The 20,620-nt window shown below is 44.3% G+C and overlaps 1 protein-coding gene and 1 pseudogene across 8 annotated transcripts in view; one reads left to right on the top strand and one right to left on the bottom strand.

Moving 5' to 3' along the window:
- The window catches only part of LOC147008707 (copine-9-like), a 180,031-nt gene that overhangs the window by 111,917 nt on the left and 47,494 nt on the right, over positions 1-20,620 (top strand). For all 8 annotated transcript variants that reach the window (XM_085863431.1, XM_085863434.1, XM_085863433.1 and 5 more), the window contains one exon: positions 11,403-11,464. In XM_085863431.1, coding sequence (XP_085719557.1) covers positions 11,403-11,464 — 62 coding nt within the window. The remainder of the gene's footprint in view (positions 1-11,402; positions 11,465-20,620) is intronic.
- LOC147008708 (uncharacterized) lies at positions 11,776-20,500 on the bottom strand (annotated as a pseudogene).

Raw genomic sequence — 20,620 nt, 5'->3', positions numbered from 1 at the left:
TATATATATATATATATATATATATATATATATATATATATATATATATATATATATATATACATACTAGTGGAGTATGCTTACACATTGTAAGAAATAACGATCCATGCTTCCCCATTGTCTCGGGTCACTCACCTGCATTTCTTCATTCATTTTTTTTTTTCATTTATTTATATTTTCATATATGGATGTTGTCCGACGATTCGATAATTTTTTTCTGGTGTACTGGCTTCAATGTCCATCGACACGAAAAACTTCAGCTTTCTATGTCACCTGGAAGGTGCCAATCTTTAATATCAGTCAGTCAGTCAGTCAGTGGTTTGAAAGAGCTTTATATTTTATTATTATTATTATTAGTATATATATATATATATATATATATATATATATATATATATATATATATGTATATAACTGAAGACCTATTGTTTTTTAGTTAATTGAGTGCCTGATTTAATGACAATCCAGATCATCACTGTTTGGCACCATCCTCCATTGAGGCTTATGTCCTTTAATATCAGAACCTTTCTGTAGTTGGTCTGCAGTCTTAATAAGGTAAAGAGAATTTACGCAGGGCAAAGACAAGGACCACACTCCAAAAGTGATGGTGCACAATGGTCGCTTGGATTTGCAATAGTTCCCATGAATGCCAGTTTGTCTTGAACAGAGAGAGAGAGAGAGAGAGAGAGAGAGAGAGAGAGAGAGAGAGAGAGAGAGAGAGAGAGAGAGAGAGAGAGAGAGAGAGAGAGAGAGAGAGAGAGAGAGAGAGAGAGAGAGAGAGAGAGAGAGAGAGAGAGAGAGAGAGAGAGAGAGAGAGAGAGAGAGAGAGAGAGAGAGAGAGAGAGAGAGAGAGAGAGAGAGAGATATAGAGATATAGAGATATAGAGATATAGAGATATAGAGATATAGAGATATAGAGATATAGAGATATAGAGATATAGAGATATAGAGATATAGAGATATAGAGATATATTAAGAGAGATTTTCGTGGCAAATGTTACTGTTGCAGAAAATGGCAAATTTAATGTGGGGAGGGGGATGAGGTGGGAGAGAAGAAAAACAATTTTCCATTTGGACAATTAAAGAAGGGCCTCAGGCTTTCATAATTTGATTCTAGTAATATTTTGTGTTGATGCCTTTGTGGTATACATGTAACTGTGCAAGTATGCATGTAACTTAAAAACAAATATGAAGGCAATGTCAGGAAAGTGAAGGGGCATATTTGGACAACAATTCAGTCTTGTTTTGTTAAATGACATTGAGCTTCATCATGGAAATTGTTGCTCAGAAAAAAAAAAAAATATTGTAATGTAGACAACAAATAATAACTGCTCAAGCCAGGGAAGAACCCCCCGGCTGTCATACGTCACAGTCTGGGCTGGGATACGAAATGTCAGAAAGAAAAGGGCATGCCAAGAAATGACAGCAATATTCGGTCTTGAAGAATGCCGACCTCTTGTGATGTAAATTAGGCTTTCACATGAGGTTTGGGATATGGCCATTAGCCACGGCAGAGGCGGATATTGGCAGGAAATGCTGAGAATAGCTTTCCGAGCATGTTTGAAAAAAATATACTGTTCCAGCATCATGCTTAGCTCCCTCCTGCTCTGGGATGGACTCTTTTTGCTTTTTTGAGGTTTATTCCTCCTTTTGGCCTCTTACATCATTCTCATGATGAACAGGTCAATAATAGACTTGCTTGTCAATGTGGTTTCAGGTTCTATTGCATTGAGATCCAAAATGGTATCCATTGCAGTTTTTGTGCTGCTCAGGGCAGGGTGTTGCTTAGTGGAGCACGACATATTTTGGAGAACATATTGGCGCGGATCCGGTGTTCGAGGCTTCGAGGGGAAGCATTTGGGTCCCTCCCGAACGCCACCTGGCATAAATAACTCCATGCACAGACAGGTTGCTAAGCAACCACAAACGCTGATTGGCACTGCCAATCTGGGCAGAGTTACAATACTTCACATGATACCTTACCTGTAGTGGGGCGGCTTAGCCCAAATATTCAAAAGAATTGTGCATTTTGTGATACAAGCACCAAATTTGGCACAAATGTACATTAATATGTTGCGAACATTTTCAGATATTGGGCCACTTGAAATTCTCTCTTTATGTCCGCCATATTGGATTTCAAAATGGCCGCCACTTGAAATCTACATTTGCTATTATCTCTGGACGTAATGCAGCTATTGACTTGATTCTGGTATCTAAATGTATGTTTTTGGGGCCAAGGAATCCAATGGTACCATTTTCAAAATGAAAGGCCCAGTCAACAAGATCACAGGACACAAAACAAGAGCGAGCAATGTCGGCAGTTGTCTTCGCTGAACTCGTCCTCTACATTGAAGAAACCAGGCAAGATGAGGAGACGGCACCAGTATTCAGATTGGCTGACCTTGTCCAGCTCTATCAGTCCAGAATGGAACAGCTAGGAGTCCAGCTCGACACGAGAGTCCACTCCACACGACGGAAACAGAGACTGTTGGCTCAGTTTCCTGACATGCGGGCACACACCAAGGGGAGAGACATCCTGATGGCATTTGAAGAAGATGTCGGTGCTGCTCTTGCCAAAGCCTGCGAGCTGGACAGTGATAGTGATGCAGTCCATCTTGCCCATGCTGCACAGATTGTTGAATTTCAACACACTGGAACCAACACTGGAGACGGCAAACAGCAGACACACGTCATCATGATCAGACGCCAAGTGTACAGGCCTCATTTGTGAAAGATGTTCGCTCTCTCGTCGGTGTCATAGAGGAGATGGGCAACCCATTCGAGGAGGAGAGTCAGGATGTAGTCGAACTGGACACAAAGGAGATCGCAGATCCTGCTGCTGTGGAGACCGTGATGAATGCCAAGAGGATTGGCCAAGAGCAGTTCGAAGCTTTCACCAGAGAGTGTCTATTGGACAGAACAAAGGCAGTGGATGCACCCATTCCTCGTAACAAGCTGAAGGTGTTCAGCACTTCCACTCCAAGAAGCCAGAGCATAGGTCAGCAACAGCTCGCCTCCATCAAGAATGACCGTGAACTCTTCGCACGCCTGTACATTGGCTGCCAGACGAGGGATGGAAACCTTGAGGAGTTCTTTTGTCACGAGAATCAGGCATGTCCTCCTGCATTGTCTGATGGTGGAAGCCTCTGCACTGGTACCAAGAGTGATCTCCTCACATGCTTGGAAGAAGTCTCCGACGCAAAGACAGAGCCTCCTGTCACGACCGGTATTGTGCTTGATGGAGCAGCCATCGTCCAGATGCTGAAGCCGGCTGCATCAAAGACCTTTGAAGAGTATGCACAACAGATCTTCATCCCATATATGTCCACGAAGCTGCAAACAGTGTCACGCCTGGATCTGGTCTGGGATACTTACCTTGCTGATTCACTGAAAGGTAGTACACGTGCAAAGCGGGGACAAGGTGTGCGGAGACGTGTGGTGGCTGCCGCAGCCATACCAGGAAACGGGCAGAACTTCCTACGAGTGGACAGCAACAAGACCAAGCTGTTCAGGTTCCTCTCAGCAGCTCTCATGGAATGGTTTGACCAGGTGGACAAGCAACTCGTCATTACTGATGGAGAGGCAGTGCTCAGCAAGCCACCACTGCCAGATATGACCTCACTCGCCCCATGTAACCATGAAGAAGCTGACAGTCTGATGTTGCTGCATGCATCTCACGCAGTCCAGCATGGACACCTTGCAATACTCATCCGGACTGTAGACACCGATGTTGTGGTGCTGGCAGTGTCCCTGGCACAGGAGTTGCAACCAGAAGACAAACTGTGGCTGGCATTCGGAACAGGCCAGAGTTTCCGATACCGAGCAGCACAAGAAATAGCAGCTGGATTGGGACGAGAGAAGGCTCGTGCACTGCCAATGTTCCACACTTTAACTGGATGCGATACTGTGTCTAGTTTTCATAGACATGGCAAGAAGACTGTGTGGGCAGTCTGGACGGTACTGCCAGAACTCACTGAGGCGCTGCTGCTGCTGCTGTCCTCTGCACCTCGTGACATACCAGACGATGCAATGCGCATCATCGAGAGGTTCGTGATCCTGTTGTATGATCGAACCAGTAAATGTACAGACATTGACAAGGCCAGGAGGAAACTCTTTGCAAGGAAGAACAATGTGCAGCTCATCCCTCCAACGAAGGCAGCTCTGGAGGAACATGTCAAGAGGGCAGTGTATCAAGGTGGACATGTGTGGGGTCAGATACTGCTGCCAGCACCAGAGCTCCCTCCTCCAACCGACTGGGGTTGGTCAAGGACTGGAGAAGGACAGTACACACCTTACTGTACCAGGCTAACTGAGGCAGCTCACAGCTGCATTGAGCTGGTTTCTTGCAAGTGCAAGAAAGGGTGTGTGAGGCGCTGCAAGTGCAAAAAGGCTGCCCTTCAGTGCACAGCCCTCTGTGTGTGTGAAGGGGACTGCACATGACGATGAGTCAACAACATACATGTACTTGTGGCAATGCTGAACTTGTTAACATGACACTGTTTATGTACACGCCTCTTCAGTACCGGTATATACCTAGCCTCAGATACCAGTACACCTAGCCTCAAATACTAGACCATGTCGCACGTCAGTATTATACCTAAGACATTTACAGAACTAAGACATTCTTTTCAAAGTATTGTGTTGAATCCAATATTTGCCAAGATAATTTCCAAATAAAATTCTATAACAGACTGTGATAGATAATATTAAGTTGAAAATGGTACCATTGGATTCCTTGCCCCCAAAAACATACATTTAGAGACCAGAATCAAGTCAATAGCTGCATTACGTCCAGAGATAATAGCAAATGTAGATTTCAAGTGGCGGCCATTTTGAAATCCAATATGGCGGACATAAAGAGAGAATTTCAAGTGGCCTAATATCTGAAAATGTTCGCAACATATTAATGTACATTTGTGCCAAATTTGGTGCTTGTATCACAAAATGCACAGCAGGTTTGCTATGCTGCTACACTACGGTGGACGGCTGGCTAATCTAGGTCAGTGCCCTCATCACACACTCGAATTACTGCTGAGCATTACAGTGAGTGTGCGCTGGCTAACAAAACAAATTATTGGGGTAGAACTGTCCCATCTAACCTTACTTATTCACTGCATCGGACCAATAAACATAAGACAACCGAGACAGATTCCAAATAGCAGCAAACAATTATTTATTACAAACGCACAAGCAATCATTTAAAAGCAAGTATCCACAAGTGAGAAAGCAAAAAGAAACATAAGAGCAGATTTAACCACAACACGTATTCTTCGTATTCAATCTTACTTTCGCAAAAGACTTGGCCATCATTCACTCAGGGGGAAAGAATAAAACAAGAATGACTTGACAATAAAATAAAAGTAATGAATGGAGAAAAGGAAAGCAGTCTTTCCTTCTTTCCCTCACCTCACACAAATATACAGGAGAATGCGGAGGAAAATGGATGGGGAAGATGGGCAGTAGCAATGTGAAGCGATGGGGCCATGCAGCTTTCTCAGCCTTTTAGTCTTCTGCTCAGGTGATCTTGCTCCGTTAGTTTCTCCTTACTGCTTCCCTCAGCCTTCTGCGTCTGCCTAATGCCTTCTCTTCTGCTTTCTGCTGTTTGCTTTTCCCCTTTCTGCTATCTGAGCCATCTGCTCAGGAGCAATTTTCGCCCCTCCTCGTGCAAGCCCACTCCGTTTGCTTCTCTACATCTTTCTGCTTCTTCATCACATCAGCTTTCTTCTCCTCCTCCTCCCACAAGCCTTCTCTCCCTCCCATTGGTCCGCAGCCAATGGGGGCAGGTGTATGACGTCACTTGTGGAAATTGCCCCACCGTTTTGAGGGAACTTTCAACGAAGCCCCCACCCCACCCTCTATGAGTCCAAAGCTGAAACGAGATCCCCTAGCACCCCCCCCCTCCTTCGCACGGAAAATGCCCAATCTCACTGTTTAGCACTGTGCCATGCCCGCTAGAAGCACCACACCTCGCAGGCCATGACGAGCACCAAACGCCACAAACATGCTTGTGAGAGCACCCATTGAGTCACCAAGCAATGTACAGATGGAGGCAACACGGAAAGGAAGCCTGCAACATGGAGGGATTTCTGAACAGCCATGTAATTCAAGGTAAGTCCGATGGGATGAAGAAGGGTCTGTTGAAGGGATGTTTGATGGAAGGGAGATTATTGGTGGGCTGTTGAAATGGAGTGATGGAGGGATGATTGAAAGTAACAGAGGGATTGAACAGAATGGTGGTGTGAAGCAGGAAAGATTTGAAAGTAAGAGGGGTGAAGGGGGGAAGACATTACACAGGACAAATACAGCCTAGCCAACGCATGTCCCTCAAACAGCCCTTTGACAAGGGACGAAGGACTGATTATCTATACAAAGACAAATGAAATAACCGATCCTCAGGTCACCGATTTGTCCATGTATGCTCTCCCCCTGGGGTACGTTTTCCAAAACCATAACAATATTGAGCAGGCTGTCTTGTCTGTTTGTACTTTTTCTTTGGTGTGAAACATCCGTTGTACGGAGTGTTTTTAAAGGAATCTTTCCAAATTAATGGGCCCTTTATTTGGATTTTTTTGAGACGGGCAAAGACAATATTAATTTTTTTTAGTCGGACCCCGAGTATTCACGGTTCATAAAATGTGACCCGCTTCTACATTTGCTGCCCTCTGATTCATGTATTCGCGGTTTTTCGTAGGCATATTCACAGTTTTTTTGACCTGCTTCTACATTCCCGGTTTTTCACGTGATTTTTGATTTTCCCTTATGAATCGTGGACCGTCGGGAACCTATCCTCCTCTTTCCCATTGAAACAATGCCCAAAGATTCGTGGATTCAACATCCACGGCATTTATCAGGAACATCTACCCCACAAATGTCGAGGTCTGACAGTACATCATTCATCAACATCGCCCTATCACTCAATGGTGAAGAATCAGTAAAAAAAATTCTTCGATCCGGATCTGCATTCGGATCTTCACCAAAATCGAATCAATTAATCCTTGCCACAAACCCAATCTGTCCACAAAATTTTGTCCAAATCCATCCACAACATTTTGAGATATCCTGCTCATGGACAGACAAACAGACAACAGATGGGCAAATTCAGACAGACAGGAGTGAAAACATAACCTCCGTGCACCAACTGGAGAGTTCATAGAACATCTTACCCCATGCAGTCTTTGTGAAACAAGGACGTGGGCAGGGTATGCGAGCTGTGAATTTGATTGGTCGTGATGACATAAAATGCTGTAATATTTTGGCGACGTATTGCTAAATGAAAGGGTTTTGAAAGTGCCAAAAAGGTGACTTGTGTTCTGCAGTGTCCAAGTATATAATTGAATTGAAATAAAATGAAAGTTGTAGAAAAAGAAATTCTGAAGTTTACTGCTCTTTATGCAGCATCTTTTACACCACCTTATTTAACGCATTACATTAGTTCTTCATGTCTGTTGTTTGTGTCCTTTATGACATCCTTAAAAACAGTAAGCTTTCTTTTTGAAATGATTTTTCAATTTTGTTTGACTGCTAGGTAGGCAGTCAGAGTAAAAAAAATTATCTCGCTCCTCTGTGCGTGCACAATCGGAACAAATTCAGAGCCAATGTACTGATAAACTACAGGTTTGTTTTCCGATCCATGTTCCGATAAATGTTCAAAATATAACATTCAATTGAAATCAAGTTGTTCCTTGATCATAAATTGATGTTTGTAGACAGACAGACAAAGTGAACCAATATGCTTGACTCCGCTTTTCACTTTGCGTGCATAGGGTAATGATGAGATTAAGATTTGAATGTAATACGTATTTATATTTTGATTCCTGGTACACAAATGAGAAATCTGTTACAGTTGTTTTTTGTTGGGATATCAGTTTTTTTAAAATATATAAATTTTATACATTGAGTGAAATCGTTCATGTAATTTTATAGGTTTTCATCAAATGGAAAACTTTACTCGGTATTTTCTATGTCTGAAAGTGAGAGGCCATTCTTTTCATTCCCATGTCGGAGAGCAATTGTTTGGTTGGTTTAATTTTTCCAACCACACGACCGAAGCCTCTTCATATTGTGGAGTGACTGTTATATGGATGGTGGGGAGTTCTGTTGGGCTGGAACAATTTCCATTGGCCATGCACTGTTACAGCAGCAACAGTTGAGCATCGGGTTTCCGTCTCTGGCAAGATGATCAGAGATATTTGAATTTTGCTATTTACGGTGCAATATTAATATGGAGGTGTGAAGCATGGCCATGGTTGTTTGCAGGGTTATGGTGCTGCAAGATTAATCGATTTGCCCTTTTGGCTCTGGTGAAGTATTGGTCCTGTGGTTTTGGGTGGGGAGTTCCAGAGCCGGCACCCTGTGTCAAGCCACCTGTATCATGAAGTTAACCCCCTTCCCAGCTCAAATAACACCCTCACCCCCAAACAATCTCATTTGCTTCCATAAATGCAATTTACACCTTCTTGCACGTAATCACATTCCTCGACTGTTGTACTTTCACCACATCAGGTGTGCTCCATTCTTGCTATAATAATTTTCTCTTTGGCTTTTCCTCTTTTACACCTGTCCAGTTTTCCCTTCCTTTTACCCTTGTTAATATGCTTTGCTTCTGGAGTTTCTTCATTTGTTCAGAGGAAGCTGTTTTCTCCTGATGTGATGCAGTGCCTTCATTATGCATGTAAAATAATGAAACCTCATGTAAAATTGGAGACTTCAAAGGCAGTGAAGAACAAAACATATCAGCAATAATAGGTGGCATAAAAATTGGAAAATTATACAATGTGGTGTTTGACAGAGAATCTACAAGCAGGGTTTTGCATAATTGAGTGAACTATCCCTCGAATGTACATTAAGATGGGGATCCCATCAGCTCACTTTAATTGGTGGATGTTAAAGATCCCCACTATGGCTTTTAAAAAGTGAGACATTGTGTACCGGTTCCCAAGGAAAATTCTAAATTATTGTCGTAATGTGCAGGCAGGGGCATAACAGTGGCACAGCCACGGTGCATTACAGATGGAACGAACAGAACAAATCTGTTATTGAATTCTGGTCCAATATGTACAGTGGCCTGCAAAAGTATTCAGCCCCCTCCAAAGTTTTCACATTTTATGCCACCTGAGCTTATTTCATGATGACTTCAAATCAAACAATATACGAGGTCCATCTAAAAAGTAGCGGGACAGATTTCACGGAAATTTTATTCCAAAAAATATATTGAAATCACAGCTTGTCCCCTTCAAAATAGTTTCCCTCCAGTCTCACACACTTGTCCATCCTCTTGTTCCACACTTCGATGCACCCCCGGAAAGCTTCTTCTGGAATCCTCTGGAGCTCCGTCATCACGGCCCTTTTGAAGAAAATTGGGTCCCCTTAATCACCCCCTTGAGCTTGGGGAATAGGAAAAAATCACAAGGGGCCAAGTCTGGCGAATACGGGGGTTACTCCAGAGTTGGCACGTTCCTCTCCACCAGAAACTGTCGGATGCTCAGGGCACTGTGAGCAGTGGGCGTTGTCATGGTGGAGCACCCAGGCGTTGTTCTCCCACAGATCCCTCCTCTTGTCCCAGACTGATCTCATGAGGTGCCGGAGGATCTCCTTTTACACGTATTGATTCACTGTTTGACCCTTTGGTAGAAACTCGAAGTGGACGATGGCCATGATGTCAAAAAATGTGATGAGCATCACCTTGACCTTCGACTTCGACATCCTTGCTGTCTTTGGGCTTGGTGATGCCAGACTTTTCCATTGACGACGACTGCCGTTTGGTCATAGCATTGCATTCGAATATCCACGATTCATCGCCAGTAATGACTCTCCCGAGCAGGTCTGGATCGTCCTCGAGGCGCTTGGTAATGTCTTGACAGACAGTGACTCTTTGCTGTTTCTGCTTCTCGGACAACAGCTTGGGGACCATCTTTGCGCACACCTTGCGCATTTCGAGATTTTCATTGATGATGCTCCAGATAGTGTTGTTGTTGATGGAAAGTTCCTCAGCAATCATCCACACCGTGAGTCAATGATCTGCGCACACCCTCTGCTTCACATGCTCGATGTTCTCTGCCATTCTGCTCGTTGAAGGTCTTCCAGACCATGGATCATCTTCATCCTCCTCCCGTCCCTCTTTGAACCTCTTGTGCCATTCACATGTATGTGTACGTGACATCGTTTCTTCCCTGTAGACTTGCTGCAGCATTGCGAAGGATTCGGAAGGTGTTTTGCCAAGCTTGGCAAGAAACTTCAGATTGGCTCTCTGCTCACGACTCATCGCGCGGTGACTCAGATGAGACAACGTGTAAAGCACGACCTCTAAAAAATCACACAATGAGCGTAGTCAACCATCACCAATCATATATATATATATTGCGGGAATGTTGCAAAAGACTGTGACGCAACCCGTTCATTCAAGTTGTGTAAGTGGAGCACACAGCAGGCTCAGTCCTGTTACTTTTTAGACGGACCTCGTATAGAGTTCACAAACTACTCCAAGGTGATAAAACAAAAAAATGCAGATAAAGTGTGAATAAGTTAGATTAACAGAGAAAATCAGATGATTCTCAGTTGCATAAGTATTCAAACCCTTTGCCTCATTATAACCCTAAATCACTCAATCATGGCAAGAGCAAATTTGTTTGAAAGGTTACAAAATAAGTGTAATAGGTTTTTCCTGTATATATAATCAGTGGTTTAACTTTAAAATCAAGTTTCCTCACTTATCTAAGGGATTTTAGGTGAAACTCAGGTGGTCAACCAACAAGGCAAACATGAAGACCAAGGAGCAATCCAAAAAAGTCAGACATAAAGAGATAGAGAAGCACCAAACAGGAGAGGGTTATAAGAAGATTTCAAAGTCACTCATTATCCCTTTTGAGTACGGTGAAGAAGTGGAAGAGCATCATCATTAAGAAGTGGAAGGTGTATCATACCCCGCAGACTCTACCCAGATCAGGTCGCCCATCCAATCTCAGCAGCCGGACAAGCAGGAAACTGGTTCAGGATGTCACTGTAAATCCAACAGTGACTTTGAAAGATCTGCAAAGCTCTATGTCCGAGGTGGGGGTCAGTGTTCTTCAATCAACAATATCCTGCTCCCTTCACAAAGCTGGCCTCCATGGACAGGTGGCAAGAAATAAACCATGACTGAAAAGACGGTCCTAAAAGCTCAAATGTAGTTTGCAAAAAAGCATCTTAATGATACTGCAGGCCTGTGGGGAATAGTTTTGCGGTAAAATGACACAAAAATGGAACTTTTTAGTCCAAATTCAATGCGTTACATCGAGCACAAGTCTTACATTGTAAAGAAACGCTGGGACCTGCAAGTAAGAGGGTTCGGTTGGGAATGGATATTGGGGGTAATAAAAATTGATTACTCTTCATGGCTTGACCATTTGTTATCTCTTCTCACTCAGGTCACACTGATTTCCTTCAAACTAGAGTCAGAGTTCACTTTCCTGGACTACATCAAAGGCGGGTAAGAGACGACGATGGCTAAGGGAGAAGTGTTCTTGAAGCTTACAGCATTCTGTTTGATATTTTCTGTGAATTATATAAATAGTTCAATAATTCCTGGACATTTGTGATGGTATCAGGAAATATGTAGAGTACTTGCTTTTGACATTTCTCGTCTGGGTTCGATTCCAAACCCAACAATGTATTATCATTGTGGTTCTTCAAGTGCAGTGCAATGCATCACTGAATACCCCCATCCTCGAGAGGGAATGTTAAGCTGGCTTTCTAGTCTGCTCGCATTTGTTGGTGGACATTATTTATTCCACAGTTATTTCAAAAAGAGTAGGCAATTGCCTGTCGGTACTTTGGCTGGATACTAAACCTCTGGAACTGCATAAATGGAATTGCCACACCTCAGTATTGATAAAACCTACACATCAAATTCATGATCGAGTCCTGGTCAAATATACATGTATATTCTATTTTGTATTCACTGAATAAATAGATAGATAGATCGAGTAAACTCAATGATCAAAGTGTTTTGTTTTATACATTGTTGCTATGGGATAACATTTAGCTTACCATTTTAGAACAAGGACGAGACTTGGCCTCACTCCAGTTTAGCAGGATAGCTTTTGCTTGTATTCCTTGTTACAAGTAAATGTGTTCTCTATACTATCAATAAGTGAGAGTTATTGGCAAAATCTGATACCATTCATGGGTGATTTTTTTTTTAATGTATAGTAATTGTGATGTTTGTGAGATGGTTTCATCAAAAGGTGAATGTGCTGTCTGTGTTTGTTCACTCCTCACCCGACAACCACTTCCATTGCCAAAAAGATATTATATTATCTACATAAATGCAAGTTGTGTGATTGTGTCTGAACGGAGTAAACGTCGTAACCACAGCACAAAATGCTGGGTGTTATCTCATTTAAGGCCTCTTGGGTCTGGACAGTGCATGTGGAGGTTTACAAGTCTCAATATTGAGGCAATTTTGAGTTATGTGAATTTTTTGCGCAAACGGGCAGTATAGAGGATCAGTGTCGCTGATTCACACACCTACCAGATGTTAAAAAAATTACTATAAACTATTTCAGTCAATTCCACCCAACCTATAATTACTTTTTCAATGATTTACTTCACCAAGAAACCTGAGAAGTCTTAACAGTTAGTGATAATTATGCTGTCAAAGGATAGTCATAGAATACTCCCTCCATAACTCCATAACTCCAAAACCATAAAACCTAGCAGCCTGAAACTTTGCATGCACACAAAGAAAACTCCAAGGAAGGGCAAGAGTGAAAATTGGATGTTTGGGTTAATTAAAACACTCCTTTTGAAGATAATTCATGGCCTTATTTAATTATATCCTTCATCAGACGATCCTCGGCCACCTCGCTATCTCAGTCTTAAGGCGTTTCCTGTGTAACATCGATGGTGTCTGAAGCAGCCATGTTTTTTGGCCTACTCAACCATGCCTTGACTTGGAACAGGCTGCAACAATTTCTTAATGAAAAAGTTGTTGTTTTAACTTTCCTCACTCATATTATCAAATGCCTGTTCATCATAGCTACGAATCGCTGGGAACATTGCAATGCTTATAAACACCCAGAGACGTCAGCCTTCGTGGCTTGACATTTTGGGCATCTCCGGGAGGGGTATGTTTAATGTGTGGCTAATCGTGTGCAAATTGAGACGTTTCCTATCAACTGTTTCGTTGGAGTGTTTGCTTGAGTGGTTTAGGCACTTGGCGAGCGCTCTCCAAGCTGCTTGATTGTTCATTTTGGTAAAAGTACCCGTGCTATCATTGGAACATCGATTAGACAGATGTACGTTTCCACCTGTGTGGGGCCCTGTGGTAGCGTGTGCTTGGTGCCTAAGGAGGTGTCTCATCCACTGAAAATGTGTAATTTTATTTTTACAGGACAGCATTTTGTTTTATCTTTTTGGGCGATCTCCTTTGAACATAATCCACCTCTCATTTCGACATTGATATATATATATATATATATATATATATATATATATATATATATATATATATATATATATATATATATATATATATATATATATATAATGTGCATCCGAACAGGTGTTTGCCATGATGTTGCTGTGAAGGCAAAAAGTTTATATCGACATTTTGTGTTCTGTGCCTTGATGTATTTTTCAATTGAATTTTGCTAATTTTCCACTTGAATTCCTCTTTCAAAGAACTCTGTTTCAAGGTAAATCTTTCTGTTTATCATTTTATGTATTTTATGTTTGTGTATATATCTAAACTGTATTACCATAACGGAACTGTGTGTGTGTGTGTGTGTGTGTGTGTGTGTGTGTGTGTGTGTGTGTGTGTGTGTGTGTGTGTGTGTGTGTGTGTGTGTGTGTGTGTGTGTTTCATTGATTGGTACCTACATATGTGGGTTTCAGAATGTGGAATGGAGTCCTCCCAGTGTGGGCTCAAAGTCAGGTCAGGTCAGGTATGGGAGCATGTGCCAGCACAGCACGTCGCTGCTCCACTTTCCACCGGTACTCCAGGGGCCTCCATCTGGCCATCCCACAGGCAGATGCCAGGCCCATCCCCATCTCCTTGAGATGCCAGTCAACCTGCTGCAACCATGAGGGACGTGGTCGGCCCATTGGCCTCCTCCACTCACGAGACTCCCTCGCTGAGAGAATCTGGTGAGCAGGATCAGTGTCAGGAAAACGAGCCACATGTCCATACAGCCACAGCTGACGCTCACGGACTATGCAGGTAACAAATCTCATCCGAGTCTCTCTCAGCAACCGCTCGTTGGACACAAAATCCGACCAGCGATATCCAAGGATTCTCCGAAGAGACCTGGTACCAAAGGAATTAAGTCTCCCTCTCAGATCATTGGTCAGAGTCCAAGTCTCGCATCCATAGAGCACGACTGGAAGCACCAAGGACCTGAAGACTTTCATCCTCCCGCACAGGTACCAGCAGCGCCACACCCCATGATCCAGTGAATCCATGCCTCCCCAGGCCCAACCCAGACATCTATTGACGTCTGACGTCTGACTCACAGCCAGCAGAGACATAAATATCACTGCCAAGGTAAATGAATCTCTCCATGACCTCAACAACCTCACCACAAACAGACACAGACAGGAGAGCAACATCCAAGATGTCATTGAAAGCCTGGATCTTAGTTTTGACCCAAGAAACCCGTAATCCCAGCGGCTCCAACTCCGCATTCAGCACCTCGAGGGCCCCCAAAGGGATATCTAAATTCTCCGCAAAGATGACTGCATCAACTGCAAAATCAAGGTCCGAGATCTTGACATTCCCAAACGATGCAGCGCAGCTTGATCTCTCCGACATCCTCCCTAGAATTCACTCCATTCAAGTGCTAAAAAGTGTGGAAGCCAGTACAGACCCCTGACGAACTCCAGTAACAGCTGGAAATAAGTCAGAGATGGTACCACCACACTTCATAGCACTCTCAGTACCAGAGTAGAGTTCAGACATCGATCGATCAGTTTTGGTGGCACCCCACGAAGACCAAGAATCCTCCAGAGGGCATCACGATTCACTGAATCGAATGCTTTATAGAGATTAACATAAGCTGCAAGCAGCCCGTGTCGAAACTCTTGACTGTGTTCGGTGAGGACCCAGAGAGCAAGGATACGGTCAATCGTTGACCTCTTTGGTGTAAAGCCTGACGGCTCTGGACGCTGGTGCTCAAGCAGATGGTGGCGAACCCGATCAAGAATTATCCGAGCAAAGACCTTGCCCGGCACTGAGAGCAGCGTCACCCCTCGGTAGTTGATGCAGTCTTGACGATCACCCTTTCCTTTCCAGAGAGGGACAACAAAGCCCCTCTTCCCATCAGTTGGGATGATGCCTGTGTTCCAGGAAGAGCACAAAACTGCATGCATTGACACGAGTGCAGCATTTCCACCAGCCTTGAGAAGTTCAGCATGGATGCCACAGATCCCTGGAGCTTTACCGCATTTCAACCGGCTCACCGCAGCCTGTGTTTCCACAAACGAAGGTGGACCACAGTTGATTGGAGGGTCAGCAACAGGGATTGTAACACCCCTGACGTCCAACTCGAGAGCTGGTGGATCAGCCTGGTACAACCGCTCAAATTAAGCGGCCCATCGGGCCTTCACCTCAGATTCCTGTCAAGAGCCTACCACTCTCCTCGAACTGCAGTACACCGAGGGATGGTCTTGGATGAACTCAATGCGTGAATTCCCCTGAAAGCAGGATGAGAATCACTTGACCACAGGTGATGCTCTACCCTCCTACAGATTCCTCACACTTTGGCCTCCTTGTCCACCCTTGGAGCACGTACATTTTACGCCTCATCTCTGCCATTCAGCCTGGCTCTGCAACTCTGGTAAATGGTATCCCGTGTCTCTTGAGAGAGAAAATTCTTCTTTGCCCAATGGTGAGTTCCAAGACATCCACCGGCAACATCAAGGATGGTGGTTTTGAAGCCACTCCACAGCTCTTCAGAACCTCCCAAAGCATCCAGACCCCCCCCCCCCAAGTGTCCACTCAGCCTGTTCGCAAACTCCTCATCTACTCTCTCATCCCTGAGCTTGGCAACATCCAGCCTAGGCTGGGATGGAACAATTCTCCTCGATTTAAGCTGCAACTTGAGTTGCTACAACAAGCCGGTGGTCATTATTGATGGATTGAGCTTTTCGGAAGACCCTGCAGTTCTGGATTATCCTCCAGCGACCATCACGAGCACATGGTCAATCTCCTTTGCCACATCGCCAGCATTGGAATGCCAAGTCCAGCGATGAGCTTGTGGGTGCTGAAACCATGAACCAGCCACCCTAAGTCCATGACTTGCAAAGTCAAGGAACTTTGTGCTATTCAGGTTCACATTTCCAGACCCATGGGGACCAACACACTTCTCATAACCTTCCGTATCAGCTCCAGTTGGTGCATTGAAACTCCCCAAGACAAGAAGTGTATCTCGCCTTGGCACTGATGAACCACGGACTAAAGCATGGCATAGTATGCATCCTTCACGGTGAGATCACTCACCTCAATCTGAGCATTTACATAGACCAGGGAAATGACACCCAAGGAGCGACAAATCCTTCGCCTCATAATACGCTCGTTGACCGGTGTTACCTCAATTTTCATTGGAGTCAGCTTGTTGGACACAGCCTCAGCAACTCCTTGGGCATGGTAACCATTATAGTGACCAGCCCAATAGTAGGTGTAACCACCCGCCATGATCTTGCCACGATCCGGTCTCCGAACCTCACAGAGTGCTGCAATACCGATGTCCAAATGCTTGAGTTCAGTTGATTACAGAGACAAGTGGTCATCCTCTCTTAGGGCTAGGACATTTCTGGCACCCATCCGAAGGGCCTGCCTCAGATTAACCCAAGGAGACCGCCGTCTGGTGGATGACACCTCAGCACCACCCCGACACACTCTCCTGCAATCTGACCTGGGAATGTTACCCCGTGGTTTCCCTCCGATCATCAAAGATTGGGGGTCCCAAAGGCTTTCCCCCAATCCCGTCATCCGGTGAGCTGCCCTGTGAAGGGAAGCTGCACAGGAGGTACTCCCATGAAGCGGGTTTTCAGATTTTTTTATGCTTCAAGAAAGTTTAGTGGAATGAAGGGTTTTACGGTGGCCGGAGTGCAAATGCTGCCACCAACCTCCTAATAAGAAGTAACCCAAATGCAGGAGGACGTCCGCAGACACAGTTGGCCACTAGATATGGATGGCCATTGGCTCACAAGGAGCTCCTCCACCCTTTGACATAGATGGAGGCCAATTAACTTGGTGTGTGATTTGTCGGTGATTGGTAACACCTGAGCTAATTTACAATTGCTATTATACCAGAGGTGGACAATATGTAATCCAACCAATATATTCTAGTTTTGTATTTTTTAATGAATTTTCTGAAATTTGTGGAATTTGTTTTTGATTTGGAAGTTGTGGGTTACAATTTGTAAGTAAAGGTTGAAAAAGTCTGATTTCATGCAATTTATTTCCAGGTTAAAAGCAACAAAAGGTGACAAATTTCAAAATAGTTGTTGACTTCCTCCAGGCACTGTATATACTCTGGTGATTTCCTTGTGTCAGTCCTACTGTTCTCCTCACTCTTCACCCTCCCCTTCACCTCCTCCCCCCTTACCCATCTCCCTATCCATGCGAAAATAAGTCTATAAACTAGGGCAAAATGGCCTCCTGATGTGTCAAAGCTGTTTGTGTATCCTTATATGGGTGAGACTATTTGTATTTGTCATTGTGGATATTGGATGAAGAGTGGAAAAGGCGGTTGGCCCAGATGGTATACCAGTGGAGGCATGGAAATGTTTAGGAGAGATGGCAGTGGGGTTGTTAACCAGATTGTTTAATACAATCTTAGAAAGTGAGAGGATGCCGGAGGAGTGGAGATTAAGTGTACTGATTCCGATTTTCAAGAACAAGGGTGATGTGCAGAGCTGTGGAAGTTACAGAGGGATAAAGTTGTTAAGCCACACCATGAAGTTGTGGGAAAGAGTAGTGGAAGCTAGTTTGAGAGGAGAGGTGATGATTTATGAGCAGCAATATGGGTTTATGCCAGGAAAGAGCACCACTGATGCGATGTTTGCTTTGAGAATGTTGATGGAGAAGTATAGGGAATGCCAGAAGGAGTTACATTGTGTGTTTGTGGATTTAGAGAAAGCTTATGATAGGGTGCCAAGAGAGGAGTTGTGGCATTGTATGAGGAAGTCGGGAGTGGTGGAGAAGTATGTGAGGGTGTGCAGGATATGTATGAGGACAGTGTGACAGCGGTGAGGTGTGCGGTAGGAATGACCGGTTTAAGGTAAAAGTGGGATTGCACCAAGGATCGACTCTGAGCCCTTTCCTGTTTGCACTGGTGAAGGACAGGTTGACGGACAAGATCAGACTGGAGTCTCCATGGACTATGATGTTCGAGGATGACATCATGATCTGTAGGGAGCAGGCTGAGGCTAGCCTCGAGAGGTGGAGGTACGCACTGGAGAGAAGGGGAATGATAGTCAGTAGGAGTAAGATGGAGTACATGTGCGTAAATGAGAGGGAGGGTGGTGGTATGGTGCGGTTGCAAGGAGTTGAGGTGGTGAAGGTGGATGGGTTTAAATACTTGGGATCAACTGTCCAAAGTAACGGAGAGTGTGGGAGAGAAGTGAAAAAGAGAGTGCAGGCAGGATGGAGTGGGTGGAGAAGAGTTTCAGGAGTGATTTGTGATAGAAGGGTAGCTGCAAGAGTGAAGGGGAAAGTATATAAGATGGTAGTGAGACCAGCTATGTTGTATGTTTTGGAGGCGGTGGCACTAACAAAAAGACAGGAGGCAGAACTGGAGGTGGCAGAGTTAAAGATGCTGCGATTCTCGTTGGGAGTGACGAGGCTTAGTGGGGCAGATAACAGCAATTTTTGAGAGGAATCGTGCAAATGATGATACAAGCATCAAATTTGGCACATTTGTTCTCCAGGTGATTCGAATCAAATCTGCCTGATTGGCCATTTGAAAATCCAAGATGGCGGCCATTTTTGAGCAGCTCACGTTCATCACCAGCATTTTCAGTGCTTGGATGTTGGAAAATGGACACACTTGTGCCATGGAAGGATGTTTGAGCTGTGGTCGCAGTCTGATTATGATCGATGTTGTCCACTGCTGCAGTTGTGAACAACTGCTTTCTCAAGACTGGGGGACAGATGACTCCATCTTCTACATACCCTGCAACAACTGCTTCTCCTAACTGGGCTGAGACTTCTCGGACTCTGTCGTATGATATGCTGAGCCCATTCTCATGGAGCATGTCAATGAGTTGTCTCTTCCTTGTCTTGGCAAACACATACAGGCCAACGTAGACTGCAAAAGGTGTCTCACGGTCCTTGGAATGCCTGTGGACATCCGTTCCTTCCTTGTACTTGGCAAAGCAGTTGTACTGCAGGAGCTGTGAAAAAGAAAGGTCAGATTTCGATGCTCCATGCTGGAGTTGGTACTTGATGTCTGCACCATGTTCAACCATGCATACAAATTGCAGAAGTGATGGTGGTACAGCCTGTTCTCGGTCTGTGTCGTGAAACTGCTGCTGAAATGCGACTTTTGTTGGAGCATGTCTCGTCTTATTATCCCAGCAGCTTTCGCAGGATGGATCGCTTCACCGTACTTGGATGCTTGTATGAGGATTGAGCCTACATCATTCTCAAAAGCCAGCAGAACATCTCGTCCTTGGCGATGAGCTTGCAGCTTGGGGATGTGAAAAAGCAGCTGGTCCTCAAGTCGAGTAGGATGAACATCAGGCGATTCAACACCAAGCTGCTCCAACCTCTGCTTGTAAAGCATGGTCATATCAGCAAGCCTGAAAATGGGTGGATCTGTACTATCACTGGCAGTTTTCATCTCTCTAATGTAGGTGACCAGTTCGGAGAAAGCAATTGGATATGCTTCCTTCAGTGCTCCTGTGCTTTCTGTTGCTCCTGCGCCTTCAGGTAGTCTCGTTCTCGGTTATACAGTGCCACCAAGCAGGCAGGGTGATATTTCAGTTCTTGTGCTTCGACATCTCCTACACTCAGTTTGGCAAGGAGTTTTCTATCACTGAGTGTTTTTGCACATTTGTTTATTCTCTTATTCAATTTCATTGTCATTGCTTCTCTAAGCTCACCCCCTTGGGTTTCGCAAAGAAAACATTCTTGTGTTTTAGCTTCTTGGACCTTTCGTGGGATCTTACTTCTACTGCCCTCATCACTAGCACCTGCAGGGATTGATCTTTTTTCAGCTCTGTGTAACTTTGTGTTGTTAAATAGAAGCCTGCAACTCTCATGATATCATGCCTTGTTTTGTCTCAAGGTTTCCTCTATCCCACCACCTTTGTCAAGTCTTGCAGGGTCTAGCTTGATTGGTAGTGCATTGAGTGAGTGAAACAGAGGAATATTCCTTGCCAAGTTCATATACCCATCATCTCCTCTTTTGGCAGGATTGGCCTCGGGGGACTTTAGATCATCTTTCTTAACCTCCTGACATAGGCAACACTTGGTCCAGACAATGTTCCATGATTTACCAGTAGAACTCACGTCCATAGCCAATATGACATTCAGGGTCGAGGGTTTATCCTTTTACCACCCTGTACATGTATAATGGACACTTTCCTGTATGGGATACAACTAGGTTTATGCATCTGCCTTACACCTAGTCCGATC

This window comes from Eptatretus burgeri, chromosome 18 (assembly GCF_056783735.1).
Source record: "Eptatretus burgeri isolate ZD-2024b chromosome 18, Ebu_testis_v1, whole genome shotgun sequence".
NCBI lineage: Eukaryota > Metazoa > Chordata > Myxini > Myxiniformes > Myxinidae > Eptatretus > Eptatretus burgeri.
Note: the sequence above shows the minus strand (reverse complement) of the source record. Positions and strands in the feature narration are given on the sequence as shown.